This window comes from Lactuca serriola, chromosome 1 (genome assembly GCF_051521515.1).
Source record: "Lactuca serriola cultivar US96UC23 chromosome 1, Lser_US96UC23_V15, whole genome shotgun sequence".
Taxonomy (NCBI): Eukaryota; Viridiplantae; Streptophyta; class Magnoliopsida; order Asterales; family Asteraceae; genus Lactuca; species Lactuca serriola.
The window spans coordinates 42442552-42458058 of record NC_136408.1 but is presented as its reverse complement, the minus strand read 5'-3'; the positions used below and the strand labels follow the sequence as shown (position 1 = coordinate 42458058).

Genomic DNA, 15507 nt, shown 5'->3' with positions numbered 1-15507 from the left:
GTAATTTCCCCTTAAAAATTAGATTATTATGATAATAAAATTATTTTATAATCACAATAACTTATTAACCAGCTAACAAAATTTTAGAAGTAAACAATTTTTATTATAATATTTAACTCATTTGTTTTTAAACTCGTAAGTTTGACCTCTGTTGCGACCCTGATACCTGTTGGCTATTCTGATTATCAACCTTGATATTGCTACTTTGTTTTAACTTACATACATACCAACATGCATAAAAAACGAGCCCAAAATTCTCAGGTTCGAAAGATTTATCAGATCATAAAGATTAAAGACTAAGAAGAAATATGGGGTGTTCGCAATCAACGATTAGGATGGAGAACAAAGAAGCTGTTAACCAATGCAAGGAAAGAAAAGAGTTCATGAAACAAGCAATCTCCGCTCACTACGCCTTTGCCGCCGCCCACTTAGCTTACGCCGCTGCCCTAAAAAATACCGGTGCCGCCTTCACTAATTACGCCCTACGGGAGCTCCAATTTGCTGATCATCTCCACCCGACGTCGCCACATCCCCGTTATGATTCCCGTCGTCCTCCACCACAACCCGATGGTGGTAGCAGATTTCGTACATCAAAACAGGAGATGGAAAACGAGAATGTACCTCCTCCGCCGGGAAACGATGGAATCATGCCATGGGATTTCTTTTTTACATCAATCGAGGACGTCATTGGGTCTGAATTGACTGAAGTTGATGGCAAGGGTAGCAGAATCGGGAAACCTGATATTCAGAGGACGATGGCGGATGATAAGAGGAGACATGACGGTGGTGGTGGCTGCCGTCATCGTGCAGTGGTGGAGAGTGAGAAAGAACCACTACTGTCATCCATGAAAGAATATGTGGAGAGTATGGACTTGTTACATGTAATTACAAAGATCGATGATGGTTTTGTGAAAGCTTCGGAGAGTGCTCATGAGTTTTCAAAGATTATTGAGGCCAATATGTTGCAACACGACTCTAATTCTGCAGATAATCTTGGTATATATATCATATGGTTCCCTAATCACTTTATCTTTCATACATTTCACATATCATCTTTCCTTTGAAATGCTTGGATTTAGGCCATACCGATCATTCTACAAGAGTCACTACATGGAAACATTTGTTTAAAGGAGACCAAATTTCTAATCATGATGATGAGGACAATTATGCTCCCAAAGAGAAACAAACTCATTACATAATACTAGACAATATACTAGCATGGGAGAAGAAGCTATACGATGAAGTCAAGGTATATGTCCAACTTTTTGTTTCTGTAGTATAAAATGTTATGATAATGATTTAATCTGATACACAACAGGCAGGTGAAGAGATGAAATATGTGTACAAGAAAAAGATTGCTTCACTAAACAAACATACAATGCGAGGAACAAGTAGCGACTCATTGATGCGAATAGTAAGTCATCTGCACACAAGATGCATTGTGCAAATGCACTCCATTGATTCAACCGTTTCAGAAATCAATCGCCTTGGTGATGAGCAATTGTACCCAAAACTAGTTCAGCTTGTTAAAGAGTAAGTTTAGATGCAAAGAAGATTAAAGACTACCCAGAGAAAAAGTATGAGTAAAAATGTTTCAAAACTTGTTTGCAGAATGGGCACAATGTGGGAGAGAATGGGAAAGCAACATGAAAACCAATGGAAGATGGTGCAGGAGTTAATCAAAATCTCTCAATCCCGGAATGAAACAAGCGAGGACAATCATAGCAACACAAAGCAACTCCATGTTCATGTCAAGATGTGGTGTTCTGGATTTCAAAAACTTATTCTACACCAGAAAGAGTATGTTAAATCTCTCAATAATTGGCTAGAATTAAACCTCATGTCTATCGATAACAACTTAAGAGACAAAGCTTCCTCTCAGCAAAAGCCTCAAAACCCTAAGATTCAGTCATTGTTACGTACCTGGCAAGATCAACTCGAGAAGCTTCAAGAAGAAGGTGTCAAAACCGCTATAAACACTTTCGCGGCTGCAATTTCTACCATAATTCATTATCAATCAGACGAGATGCAGATGAAAGAGAGGTGTGAGGAAACTCGAAGGGAGATAACCAGGAAATCACGAAAGTTTGAGGAATGGTGTGATAAACAGATCGCGAAGAGAACTCCAACAGATGTGGTGGATGATATAGAGGTGATTGCGGAGCACCAGATTGTGATGGAGGCGTTGAAACGGAGGTTGGAGGAGGAGGAGGAGGCATATCGGCGGCAGTGCATTAAGGTGAAGGATAAGTCGTTGATGAATAAGAAGACCGGTTTGTCGTTGGTCTTCGCGGGCACGTCCGACGGCTGTCGTTCTTTGGTTTTTACCTAATTTACAAAATCCAGTAAAAATGTGGTACGCAATTTACAGATTAACCAGAGGGGCGACAGGACTACAGGAGGATACGCTTCAAAAAATCGAGATTATCGTTAGGGAGAATGGGGTTACTTTTGGGCTTTGTATGTTAGACAGTTAAACTTAGGCCCATGTTCAAGCTAGGCCAGTATTGGCCCACCTATGTAAGACCCACTGGCACTGGCTACTGACTAATATATACTGCAAATAATTTGTAAAATCAAAGTTTATATAAATTTGCAAATATTCTAAAAATTCTATCACATTTGTCAGGATGTTACTTTCCAAATAAATCATCAAATTTATCAATTAAATCATAAAATCAACAAAGACAAATATTTTCAAGTATGAGAATATAAACACCTAATGTGTAGGTTACGACACATAAAAGTTTACGTATAAATATACACGACATGATATGATAGCTCGGAATTACGAAAAAGAAAAATATCAAATAATTACACAAAATGAGTAAGATTTTGGTCGCATGGAATCCAGTTTGTAACACTGATTGCTTTAAGCACCTAATAAAGATTTCCACTACATGGAATCCGATTGTTAATTTGAGATTTTAAAGCTTTTGTTGAAAAGATGATTAACATTTCTCAATCTATACTTGGGAATGTGAATTTAGTAGTTCTAACTTTGACTGTTTGTGTTTCAGGTTTATAAATTTGATAGAATTGTAAAAATGTAGATAGTTGGAGGATGGAGGGTTGTCCGTGACTATTTCGAAGCCAGGGGGTGATATGTAACTTCTGTCCTATATGGTGCCTGATTATGGTGATTTGTTAGAGATATAACGTTTCACATTGTGGTTATCACAATTTGAGAGAGTAGTCATCTTCGTTACACAAACCCTAAAACTCTTTGTACCAATAAATGTTAGGATTTACTCCTATTAGTTTGTCTTTATTTTGTTAGCTTTTATATGTGTTAATGTAGATAGCTTGAATCTACGAGAGTGAGAGTAGGTTCAGTTTTGTTTGTATAGGTTAGAGTAAGGTTTCTTTTTGTAATTATTATGAAATGGTTCTTAAATAGTTAAGGGAACTGTTCTTGATATCTATTTCATGTTTTTTAAGAGCTATTTAGCTGACTTTTATAAATCATGTTGGTTACTAGTCACAACATCGGTTAGTACTTGTCATTGTACCTCTTTATTTTTTGCAGTGCATTGAGTGGGTGTCATGAAGTATATATGTGTAACCTAGTATGACCATTTAATGGTTACAAAAATTATTTTTTGCGACATATATATTCAGATGGATTTAGGACATTATAGTCATTTACTAGTACCAACAAATCATAATCCAAGGCCATGTTAAGTACTAAGAAATGGTAGTACGTTAGTTGACCTTTTACAATGATTGCACTTAAATCTACCATTTTACTTAGTGAACTCACCACCATGGTGAATCTTCAAAGAAAGCAACGACATGTCAAGAATAATTATGGAAGAAGACACACAATATTTGAAGTAATTAAATATCATGCCAAATGTATTAAAAACAACCGATAACACCTATGTAATGCATAAATTATGCTATAAATCCTTAATCACCAAGGAAGTAAATAAGTTGACAAACACACCATATACCTCTTGTAGGTTAATGTGATCCATCGTAACTCTGAAGTTTTACATCGACATTCCAAAAGTGTTCGGTTGATGATTAGGTTTTTTTTTTTCATAAGTAGTTAAATATTCAGATTTTGATCAATGGATATGAAGAGTTCTTGTTTTAAAAGAATGTTTAACTAATAGGGGGATTGGTTTGGCAACTTTAATCATTGGGTTTTGATACTATGTATGTGTGTATGAGAGAGAGAGAGAGAGAGAGAGAGAGGAATTGACAAATTTGCATCCACGTGTGTCGTGCATGGGAGGGTTCAACATCATCAGGGTAATTATACTACTAGAAAAAGAAGGGATTTCCTACGGATATTTCCAAGGAAAATGAATTTCTCGGTATTACCTACCAATTACCAAGGAAATTCTTAGGAATAATCATAAACGTGCTTTTCTCGGAAATCCCTCGGAAGTTCCTACACTTTTCCTAGGATATTTATAAATACCCAACTTTCCTTAGTATTTCCTTAGTAATATTTTTTTTAACAATTTTTTTTTGTAACAACAAAAACATATCGAGTTTATATATAGAATACACTCATTGTTCCTACATTTTTCCTATGGAAGTTGTACTAACTACACTTTCCTCGATATTCCTTCGGTATTTCCTACGCTTTTTCTAGGATCTTTATCAATACCCAACTTTCCTCGGTATTTCCTTAGTAATAATTTTTTAGCATTTTTTTCCCTTGTAACAAAATAAATCATATCGAGTTTAATAGAGAATACAGTCATTGTCCCTACATTTTTCATACGAATGTCGTACTTACTACACTTTCCTAGGTATTCCCTCGGTATTTCCGAGGCATTTCCGAGGAACTAGCATACAAATGATCAATTTATATAGACACTTGTGTTACTTAAACAAATTAAACCATGACTGTTACTAGACTTAAATAATTTATATAGACACTTGTGTTATGTACGTATGTACACCACCATAGCACATTACTCAAAGCATTTGTTTATTATTATATATTCTATATATTGTATGTGCATATATGTATGTTTACGTATGTGTATAATACATATTTTGGTAAGATAAAAGTATTTCATGTATAACAAAATTCCACAAAATATGGAACAAAAAATTGAACGTTTGAACCTATAAAAATGAAAAAACGAGTTTGCTTTCTAGGAAATCCCTTAGAATTGTTGGAATAGTGTCTAAGGCTGCAACTATATTAGGCAAGTATTTGACCCGATTGTGCATGGTCCTTTTGGGTTGCCTTCATCATAGCAACTTGACGGGATGATTTATTATGAGAGAATAATATAAGGAATACTAGTATTATTATTTGATTAATATAAGTCATAAATCAATTAGAATTAATTTGGTAACTTAAAGAGATTAATTAAATAAGAGGGTATAAATTGTCAATTGTTTGTTAGTTACACTTTGGGCTGTAAATCCTTTATGGATAGGGTTGGACGATTTCTAGGGCTTAGGATAAGCCACAAATCGTCCAAGGGCTTATCTTGGAAAGGATTTGGATTGCTTTGAGTAAAAGATTATCCAACTAGGGTTTAAGGGTGAAACCCTAGGAGCCTTACAAGTATAAATAGACCCTTGGGGCAAGGGAAATCGGCACCTCTGCTAAAGCAAAGAAACCCTGGCTGATTTCTTCCCTTTCCTCTCTCTCAAATCATCCTCTTGCTAGTTGGTGTTTGTAAGCCATTAGAGGAGTGACATTTGTGACTCTAAAGCTCCAAGAACTAGAAGATCAAATAAGTGTTTCAAGGTATGCTTCTAACTCTAATTTTGTATTGTTCTTATACTCTATTAGTTATTAGAAGTCTTGGATCCAATGCATGTTTAATTAGAGAAACCTAGATCCAAGCATTAGGGTTTGTATGCGCACATAGAAATGTTCATATGGACAAAACCCATCAGGAATTTCATATGCATTTCCTAGAAATTTGTGACGAATAATGTCTTTCCTAGGAAATCCATCGGAACTTCACAAATTTTTCCTAGGGATTTCCTAGAAACGCAGTCCATTTTCTAATATTAAAAGTTGAAACATCTATTTTTTGTTCAATATTTTGCACAACATCATTATACATGAAATGATTTTAGTTTACCAAGTTATGCATGATATATACATATGTAAATGTGCGCACCACCATAACACCTTACTCGAAACATTTGTTTATGATTATATATTCTATATATTGTATGTGTACATATTTATGTTTATGTGTGTGCATAATTCATATGTTGGTAAGATAAAAGTATTTCATGTATAACAAAGTTTCACAAAGTATGGAACGCATAAAAAATAATAAGAATGAAAAAATGAGTTTGATTCCTAGTAAATCCCTTGGAACTTCCTATGCATTTCCCTTAAATTTGTGACGACTAATGTATTTCCTCGGAAATCCATCGGAAATTCCCGCATATTTCCTATGGATTTCCTCGGAACATAATCCATTTTTTAATATTAAAACACGAAACATTTATTTTTTTCGTTCAATATTTTGTACAACTTCATTATACATGAATTGTTTTTAGTTTACCAAGTTATGTGATGATATATACTTACGTAAGTGTGCACACCACCATAACACATTACTTAAAACAATTGTTTACCATTATAAATTTTATATAGTATATTTTTACATATTAATGTTTATGTATATGCATAATACATATTTTGGTAATATAAAAGTATTTCATATAAAACAAAGTTGCACAAAATATGGAAAGAATAAAAAATAACATTTGAACCTATATGAATGAAAAAATTTGTTTGATTCCTAGGAAATCCCTTGGAACTTCTCATGCATTTCCCATAAATTTGTGACGACTAATCTATTTCCTCGGAAATCCATCAGAAGTTCTCTTATTTTTCTTAGGGATTTCCTAGGAGCAAAATCCATTTTCTAATTTTAAAATATGAAACATTTATTTTTTTGTTCAATATTTTTTACAGTTGCATTATACATGAATTGTTTTTAGTTTACCAAGTTATGCATGATTTATACATACGTAAGTCTGCACACCGTAATAACATATTACTAAAAACATTTGTTTATCATTACACATCCAATATAGTGTATGTGTATATATTTATGTTTATATATGTGCAAAGTTGCATAAAGTATGGAACAAATAAAAAATAATATGAATGAAAAAATGACTTTGATTCCTAGGAAATCCTTTGGAACTCCCTATGCATTTCCTACAAATTTGTGACGACTGAGGCATTTCCTCGGAAATCAATCGGAAGTTCCCACAAATTTCCTAGAGATTTCCTAGGAAAAGAATCCATTTTCAAATATAAAAATATGAAACATTGATTTTTTTCGTTCAATATTTTGTACAAAATCATTATACATGAATTGGTTTTAGTTTACCAAGTTATGCATAAAATATACATACGTAAGTGCGCACACCAACATAACATAATACTTAAAACATTTGTTCATCATTATACATTTTATATAGTGTATGTGTACATATTTTTATGTATGTGCATAATATTTTGGTAAGATAAAAGTATTTCATACATAGCAAAGTTGCACAAAGTATGGAACAAATAAAAAATAACGTTTGAATATATAAGAATGTAAAAAACTAGTTTGATTCCTAGAAAATCCACTGGAACTTCCTATGCATTTCCCACAAATTTGTGATGGTTATGTATTTCCTCGGAAATCCGTTGGAAGTTCCCAAATATTTCCTATGAATTTCCTAGGAACTGAATATATTTTTTTATATTTTGAGATAAAAACGTATTATATATATATAACTCCTAGGTTAAATGGTATTTTTTTTTCCTAGTTAATAAATGCGTTATTCCTATAACATTCCTAGGAATTAAACTAAATAAACTCTCCTTATATACTATAGGTCGTTCTTTTTTTCACAGCTAGCAACGATGTTTTTTTTATTGCGCTCCAAAGAAGTCGGAGTTCCCCCCAATTTCGTCTGCAAATTCCACCATCGCCACGACCGCTAGTGTCGCCGCCACCGCTGGGTCGACCGAAGCTACACTTAACGCCTTTTAGTTCAACCTCTTCTTCCCTGAATCGTTTTTTGAAGGTAAAACCCTAACTTTTTTATTTTTTCGAAATCTTTGAATTTAAGTGGTTAAATGTTGAAAATTAGGTTTAGATTTATGTTATTATATGTTTAAATGTTATTTCTTAGATTTTAGGTTGAATTTTGCCCTGAATGGTGTGATTTCCTTTACTACAGTTGAACCATATGTATCAAAAACGAACTTGTAGTTGCAACACAAGATAAACACTTAAAATGTTAACAATTGCTTTATAAAAATGATGAAAAACGGTTTATTATTGTTAACTACAGTTGAAGCAACTTGACCATATGTATCAGAAAACAAATGGATGATAGTAGCAGTCATTTGATCCCATCCATAAGGTTAGGGTTTGTTAGTAAAATTGAATTACTATTAAATTAAAAGGGCTAAAAGGGTAATTACTTTTTATGATGATCACGTTCTCTTCTGATTTATTTAGAAAAGATCCTCAAAAGTTCCTTCTAAATTCATCAAAAATCCACTAAAATTCTTCTACCCACTTTCTAGATTTGGTTTGTAACATTTGTTTCTGTTTTTTGATTTGGTTATGTTTCTGTTTGTTTTTGTTTTTGTTTGTTTGGTTTGGACAAATTTCCTGATTTGTTGTCTGGTGTAATCTGTCATAAGTGTCATTTTTTAAGTTTTTGTTGTGTAATTGTTTAATTCATGCATTGGAGTTTATCTTTCTAGACCTGTAGTGACAAAAAAAGTGACATATATACCCTTGAAAACATGTAATTCTACTCAATTTTCTGTTTCTGGTTGCTTTTTGGTGTGCCAAAATCTCAAATCATCACCAAGGGCAAAATCGTCAAATTCATAAAAAAAGAATTTTGCATAGACCTGTACATACCAATAACCCATAAATAATAGATTACATTTCCACTAGCATCTTAATGTTTGTTAGTTTTATTAATATTTTGAAGTTATGATTTATGTTAGTTTATTGAATTGTTGGTTTTACTAATATTGTAAAGTTATGGCTTTAATGATATTCTATAAAAAGTTTGTCTTATTGGAAAAATCTTATTCTAACCGTTCTTGTTTAATCAAATGCAGGATACACACATTATGTCGGGTAGTCGTGGAAGGCAACCTCGATCACATCACTCTGCTGCTCGTGGTCGTGACACTACTGGTAGTCGACGACATGACTCTGCTCGTGGTGGTGGTAACAGTACTGGTGGTCGACTACACGACTCTGCCCATGACCATGATAGTACTGGTAGCCGACCTCAGGACTCCAGTCCTAATGACTGACAACGACAGGGATGTACACGGCTTACACCGTTGAGTGTTCATGATGCTGAGAACTTAGGTCGTGGATACGCTGGGAGTACTAGTGGTGTTGGTATATCTCATCAAATGGACGATAAGCAGAGGATAATTAAACGTCGTCGTGTACATGAGGCCCACAATTCTGGCATCGAACCTGACAATGATTCTGAAGAAGATGATGATGATGATGATACGCAATGCGACTCAAATGTCGCAGATACACCTCATAGATATGGCGATACTAGGCCGTATCTTGAGAAGTTCGGAAAAAAGTATGTCATTTTAATAGTTAAATTTATGTTGTTGACTCATATTATAAAAATACTTATTTGGTTATATTTCATTGTTGTAGGTTTGCATCCTATCAGGTACATCATCTGATCAGACTTATATTTGATCAATTTTTGGATGGAGCATGACCCACATTTACAAAGTTTCCGTCTACAGTATTTCAACAAATGTTTCGTGCTTTTGGGGTAATATCAATTAATAATTTGCATACCTTAAGTTGATTTATTTTATGTTTGCACTTTTAGCTTTAGTTTTTTTTTTTTTAAACAGAAATACTATCGATGGGATTCGGTAAATGATGGAATGATCGAAAGTGGATTTAGAAGTGTGGTGCAAGATCGTTATTCAGACATAATGAGTGAATATCGACATGAATCTGCAAATAGAGCTCGAGCGGCCGGTCACAACATCCCGGACACAGATAATCACTTTGCAATCATGCGTGATTTTGAGCCTATTACTTTCAATGAGGACGTATGGAAGGATTTGTGTAAAGTAAGCTAATTAATATATTATTGTTCTTTTGTTATTTTTTTTCCTTTTATATATTATCTTACATATTCTTTTTATAGTATTGGGACACAGATGCTTGGAGAAAGAAGTCGGCGGCTGGCAGAGCCAACCGTATAAGAGATGACGACGCCGGTACAGTTTCGAGACATACAGGGGGATCCAGGGGTTATGATCAATATCGACTGGAATTGGTAATTATGCGAATCAATATTTGTATAATTTAGTAGTTGGTTTTACTTAATCATAGATTACACTAATTATACTGTGTGTTTTATGTAGCAAAAGGAAATGAAGCGTATCCCTACATTTCTGGAATTTTTTCTTATTACCCACCTTACTGCAGAGGCCAAGAAAAAATTCAAGGCTAAAGATTATGATACAATTTAAGAATTGGAGTTTTGTACACCTACTGCTAAAGCAATATGTGTAATTTATCTTTTCCTTTATAGATAATTAGTGCTTCAACTTCAAATAGTACAATAATAACAATCGTTTTGTTTTGATAAATTGTAGGAGAGGTACACTAGTGCCATGGTTGAAAAGTACGGGGAGGACCTAACTCAACATCCAGAGGGTGATGTTGACTTGTGGGTGCAAGCACAAGAAGGGAGAGGCAAGTGCAGATGTATTTATGGGGTAGGAAGTTCAGATCTACATTTCGTTGTCACGGGGACATCATCCAACGGGAACAAACCGACCTCTTCTGAGTACCAGCAGTCACAACAGCGGGTATTTTTCTTTGACATAAAAAAAATGCAAAGTAGATAGAATATGTTGTTATTATAGATAAAAAAAAATCAAGTTTGTTGCTATTATGGATAAAATAAAGTTGCTTCTATTATTTAAAAAACATAGAAGTATATGGTCTTTGATAATAAATAACAATTATAGTATGTTGGTATTATGAAAAAAAGGTAAAATGCTATAATTGATAGAAAATAAAAGTATGTTGCTATTTGTAACGCCCGCGGATCCGGGCTAGTCAAATTAGAGGCAATAAGTGTCGAAAACGACTTTTCGACAGAAGCTTATAAATAATTTGAACCAAGTTGTAGTATATGTTACTAGGTTTCCGTACATATAAAGAAGGCCGAAATCCGAGTTATAACGAAGAAGTTATGACCCGTCGAAGTTTCGCGACGGAACCGGCTCGATACCGGGAGGCTTAAATAGTGAATTTACGATAGAGCGAGATTTAGCCTTGGCGCTCTAAACGAAAGTCGTAGAATATGTTAAACTAAGAACTTCGATAAAAAGAACGCCCAAATCTGACTTTGTATGAAGAAGTTATGATTTTTCGAAGTTTCGGATTGGCAGTGTACAGCCCGAAATTCGAATATTAGATCGAGCGATTTTTAGTCAACACGACCTGAACAAGAATCGAAGATCTCGTTAAGAGTAGCATAACGAGAAAAAGATGGGCAAAAACGGACGTCGGATAAAGAAGTTATGAGGATTTAACAGACCAATCCAGTCCCGGCCTGTTAAAAATATAACTTTAAAAATAAAGTCAAAATTAGCCGACAGAGTCTAAACAAAAGTTGTAGAATACGTCTCCACCTACGCGTGGATATAATGAACGTCAAAAACGGAGTTCGTATGAACGAGTTACAAATTATAATAGCATATTTACGTATTAAAATAAAGTATAAATCATATATACGTACACATATATATACATATGTATATATCATTAGAAAGGTATCGACGATGCGGTCATTATAAGACTAATGTTGAGTTCTTTCGACATTAGTTTAGTGCAAATATCGTTAAATCTATTTAAAATAGTATTATAAAAGGGTGTTTAGTTGTTTATATAACTATAAGGTCATTAAGTAATTTTGGATGGTAGTTTTTGTAAATACAATTACTATAAATAAGAGGCTTGGGCTCTCATATTTCTTGCACCATTCTTTTGATTCAAGAGTCTTTCTCTCCTTATCCCCCGAGCATTTCGGTCCCTCGTGATTCGACTACTCTTTCTATAGTTTTAGTATAGTAAGGTGAGCGCTGAAGCGCTGCACGAATCTTTCTTAGAAAGATTCAGCGACGAAGTTCTGTCCCTCCAGAGTCCGACTCCTAGCTAAAATCCCCTTGTAAGTAAGTTATGTTTACCCTATTTTAAATATAGTTTATATTTAAAATAAGTATTGTTATTATAAATTTATAATAAATATTTGAGCTATTATTATGACTTATATAAGTGTGGTTATAGTATCTTTTTAACTACTCGCGGTACGAGGAATCTGGTTTAAAGGGCCGCATAGGGTTGTTGGATTTCAGAAGTGCTATATGCCAAAATGGTCATGCCCTCCGGTGTTTTATGTCTGGCCCCTGTCTAATAATAATAATAATAATAATAATAATAATAATAATAATCCCCCGAGCATTTCGGTCCTCGTGATTCGACTACTCTTTCTATAGTTTTAGTATAGTAAGGTGAGCGTTGAAGTGTTGCACGAATCTTTCTTAGAAAGATTCAGCGACGAAGTTCTGTCCCTCCAGAGTCCGACTCCTAGTTAAAATCCCCTTGTAAGTAAGTTATGTTTACCCTATTTTAAATATAGTTTATATTTAAAATAAGTATTGTTATTATAAATTTATAATAAATATTTGAGCTATTATTATGACTTATATAAGTGTGGTTATAATATCTTTTTAACTACTCGCGGTACGAGGAATCTGGTTTAAAGGGCCGCATAGGGTTGTTGGATTTCAGAAGTGCTATATGCCAAAATGGTCATGCCCTCCGGTGTTTTATGTCTGGCCCCTGTCTAATAATAATAATAATAATAATAATAATAATAATAATAATAATAATAATAATAATAATAATAATAATAATAATAATAATAATAATAATAATTAGTCACGGTAAATATTAGACTAAAATCTAGTGGTAATAATACTAGGTTTCGTCGAAGGAAATTATTTTAAAGTAAACGAAGCGTTGTCCGAGTACCGAGTCGCCACCTTCTCAGGTGAGTGCATAGTCTCTTTCATCTTACACATAGATATGAAGTATTTTAATATAAATTACGTGATGTGTGTGCATATTGTCTGAATACTTGTTTTCTATACTGGGTGAAAGATTTTTATACATGTTTTAAATGATTTAAACTGTATATGTATTTTATATCTACATAATGTGTTGGGTAAAACATGGGTAGATGAAATAGTTGCTTTGTGATAACACGATGGGAGACATCAATGTTGTCAGTGATCCAGTCATCTAGTGGAGTATAGATGATGACCATGGGGGATACTAGACGGTCCGGTGGAACGCTAGTAAGCTCGTAACCTGTAGGTGTTTTTGAACTGGGTGCTCATTAGGTATTTTGAACTGAGTGTGTTCATTACGTATCTTTGAACTGAGTGTGTTCACTAGGTATTTTGAACTAAGTGTGTTCACTAGTTACTTTTAAACTAAGTGTTTATTAGATGTTTTGGACTACGTGTTCACCAATTGTAATCTATAAGCTTTGGTAACGATGGACTTCGTGTCGATTCCTTAGGATAATCCTTAGGAATGAATGAACGAGAAATAGTTGATTCTTAGGGTAGATCTTTAAGAGTAAAGAAGATAATGGGGATGTGTAATTGGGTTTAATTGCTTGATTGTTTAAACATAATAATTATATTATTGTGGGTTGAAAACCCTATGTACTCACCAGGTTTCCCAACCTGACACACTCAGCTTATTTATATCACAGGTGTTGCTATGAAGTCACATTACACTGAGAGATTAAAGAGATGTAGATCACTAGTGTAAATAAATGTAAGTTCTGTTTATGCTTATGTTTCTGTATTGACAATGACATCCCAAATGTTTTAAAATGAATAAAATACGTTTCTTCGAAAATGTTTTAATAAAGTATTGATCGTGTTTTTCTGTGAACAAATTCCGCAACATTTTTATGAAAAGAAGTACTCTGACTTTTATAAAGCATAAGCAAAATCGGTCTTTTCTGGTCATGAAAATGGGGATGTCACACTATTGTATATAAAAATGGTAATATGTTGCTATTGTGAATAAGAAAACTTAAGTTCATTCCATTTATAAGTGAAATATATGTTGGTATAATAGATATGAATGTTAATATATACTTTGTTTTTACTATTTTTTATGTTACTAATGTATGTATGTTTCTTTTAACATTTTTTTTAGGTCCAAGAATTGGAAGAAGCTCATGCCAAATTGGCCCGACAAAATGGTGAAATGGCCAAAAGACAAGCACAAATGGAAAAACAAATGGCGGAAATGGTTGAGTTCATGAGACGATATGACACTAATAACCGTCCCGACAATCCATCCAATCCATCGAATGCTCCTTAGGTTATTTGTTGTAAACGTTTGTACGTTTTTAAGACTTCTATATTATCTTTTTGGTTTACATGATTGTTGAAACTTATGTTCTAAAGTGTAAACGTTTGTATGACTTTTAGATATATGGAATGAACTAAGTTTTTTTGTATTAGTTCTTTTTCTGCATTTTAGGCTAAATTTTTTGGTTTTTTAATTTTTTTTATAGCTGCATTGTTCCTAGGAAATTCCTAAGAACTTCTGTCACGAACAAGTGTCACAAAAAGCTGTAAAGAAAGTTTCTTAAAGGTTTCACGGAAACAAATTTCCTCGGAGATCCCTCAGAAATAATCCTTGGAAATTCATCAGAAATAAACTTCCTTGGAAATTCGTCGGAAATAAACTTCCTTGGAAATTCCTCGGAAATTCATCGGAAATGAACTTCCTCGGAAATTCGTCGGAAATAATCTTCCTTAGAAATTACTCGGAAATGATCTTCCTAGGAAATTCCTCGGAAACTAAATTCCTAGGAAAACCCTCGGTACTTACGACAAAACCATTTCCTAGTAATGCGTCAGAAAGTTCCTCGTAAATCCCTTACAAAACATTTCCTAGGAGGGTTTTACTGACGCATAGGATTTTCTCGGCATTTCCTCGGAAATGCCGTTTTCCTAGGAATTTCCGAGAAAAGTGTCCCTCGAAAATAGCGTTTTTTTAGCAGTAATGACAGGTAATGACGTCCATGGGTATGTAAACCAAACAAACGATCCATAGGAACGAAGAAGTTTATACATAAAGATATTGACATAATTCATAATTCTTGGTAAACCACGAGGAAACCAGTTAATATAATTTTACAAAATCAATGTTCACAATATATATTATGCTAAATAAAATATTTTCATTTTGGTGATTCTTTAGGAGGCGGCAAAAAGATCTCTAAGGTTGTGTTTGACTTCACCTGAAAAACAAGTTTTAAGCTTATAAGCTAAGTTATCACTAAGTTATCTCAACTAGCTTATAAAAAAGGTAGTGGTTCTGGTTGGTGCCTTCAGGGGCAGAACACAAGCAACAACAATAGGGGGGC

General features: G+C 33.8%; 3 protein-coding genes and 1 long non-coding RNA gene across 7 annotated transcripts; all 4 read left to right on the top strand.

Annotated features, from left to right (window-relative positions):
- The first annotated feature begins 192 nt into the window (after window positions 1–192).
- Window positions 193–1537, top strand: LOC145054155 (uncharacterized). Its single transcript, XM_079002301.1, has 3 exons — window positions 193–1012; window positions 1080–1122; window positions 1319–1537. The coding sequence occupies exons 1-3, from the start codon at window positions 309–311 to the stop codon at window positions 1535–1537; spliced, it is 966 nt and encodes a 321-aa protein (XP_078858427.1). The 5' UTR covers window positions 193–308.
- Window positions 1538–1606: 69 nt separating this feature from the next.
- Window positions 1607–2614, top strand: LOC145085778 (protein ROLLING AND ERECT LEAF 2-like). The gene has a single exon (XM_079023543.1). It carries the CDS (start codon window positions 1613–1615, stop codon window positions 2330–2332), a length of 720 nt encoding a protein of 239 aa, XP_078879669.1. The 5' UTR covers window positions 1607–1612; the 3' UTR covers window positions 2333–2614.
- Window positions 2615–9671: 7057 nt separating this feature from the next.
- On the top strand, window positions 9672–10530 carry LOC145068210 (uncharacterized). Its single transcript, XM_079015182.1, has 3 exons — window positions 9672–10099; window positions 10177–10308; window positions 10397–10530. The coding sequence occupies exons 1-3, from the start codon at window positions 9908–9910 to the stop codon at window positions 10502–10504; spliced, it is 432 nt and encodes a 143-aa protein (XP_078871308.1). The 5' UTR covers window positions 9672–9907; the 3' UTR covers window positions 10505–10530.
- A 108-nt stretch (window positions 10531–10638) lies between these two features.
- LOC145068202 (uncharacterized) lies at window positions 10639–14562 on the top strand. Of its 4 annotated transcripts, none has more exons than XR_013688937.1 (3): window positions 10639–10846; window positions 13831–13895; window positions 14286–14562. It is a non-coding gene; the product is annotated as an uncharacterized LOC145068202 (long non-coding RNA). The 4 variants fall into 4 exon arrangements; XR_013688935.1 differs by lacking the exon at window positions 10639–10846 and adding an exon at window positions 12042–12213; XR_013688936.1 differs by lacking the exon at window positions 10639–10846 and adding an exon at window positions 12042–12217.
- The last annotated feature ends 945 nt before the right edge of the window (window positions 14563–15507 follow it).

Bases quoted from the DNA above. Each gene is read 5' to 3' on its own strand.
- LOC145068210 (XM_079015182.1), top strand. From the start codon at position 9,908: ATGATCGAAAGTGGATTTAGAAGTGTGGTGCAAGATCGTTATTCAGAC. The intron at 10,100-10,176 runs GTAAGCTAATTA...TTCTTTTTATAG, and splicing joins TATGGAAGGATTTGTGTAAA to TATTGGGACACAGATGCTTG. The intron at 10,309-10,396 runs GTAATTATGCGA...TGTTTTATGTAG, and splicing joins ATCAATATCGACTGGAATTG to CAAAAGGAAATGAAGCGTAT.
- LOC145054155 (XM_079002301.1), top strand. From the start codon at position 309: ATGGGGTGTTCGCAATCAACGATTAGGATGGAGAACAAAGAAGCTGTT. The intron at 1,013-1,079 runs GTTCCCTAATCA...GCTTGGATTTAG, and splicing joins CTTGGTATATATATCATATG to GCCATACCGATCATTCTACA. The intron at 1,123-1,318 runs GTTTAAAGGAGA...GATACACAACAG, and splicing joins GTCACTACATGGAAACATTT to GCAGGTGAAGAGATGAAATA.
- LOC145085778 (XM_079023543.1), top strand. From the start codon at position 1,613: ATGGGCACAATGTGGGAGAGAATGGGAAAGCAACATGAAAACCAATGG.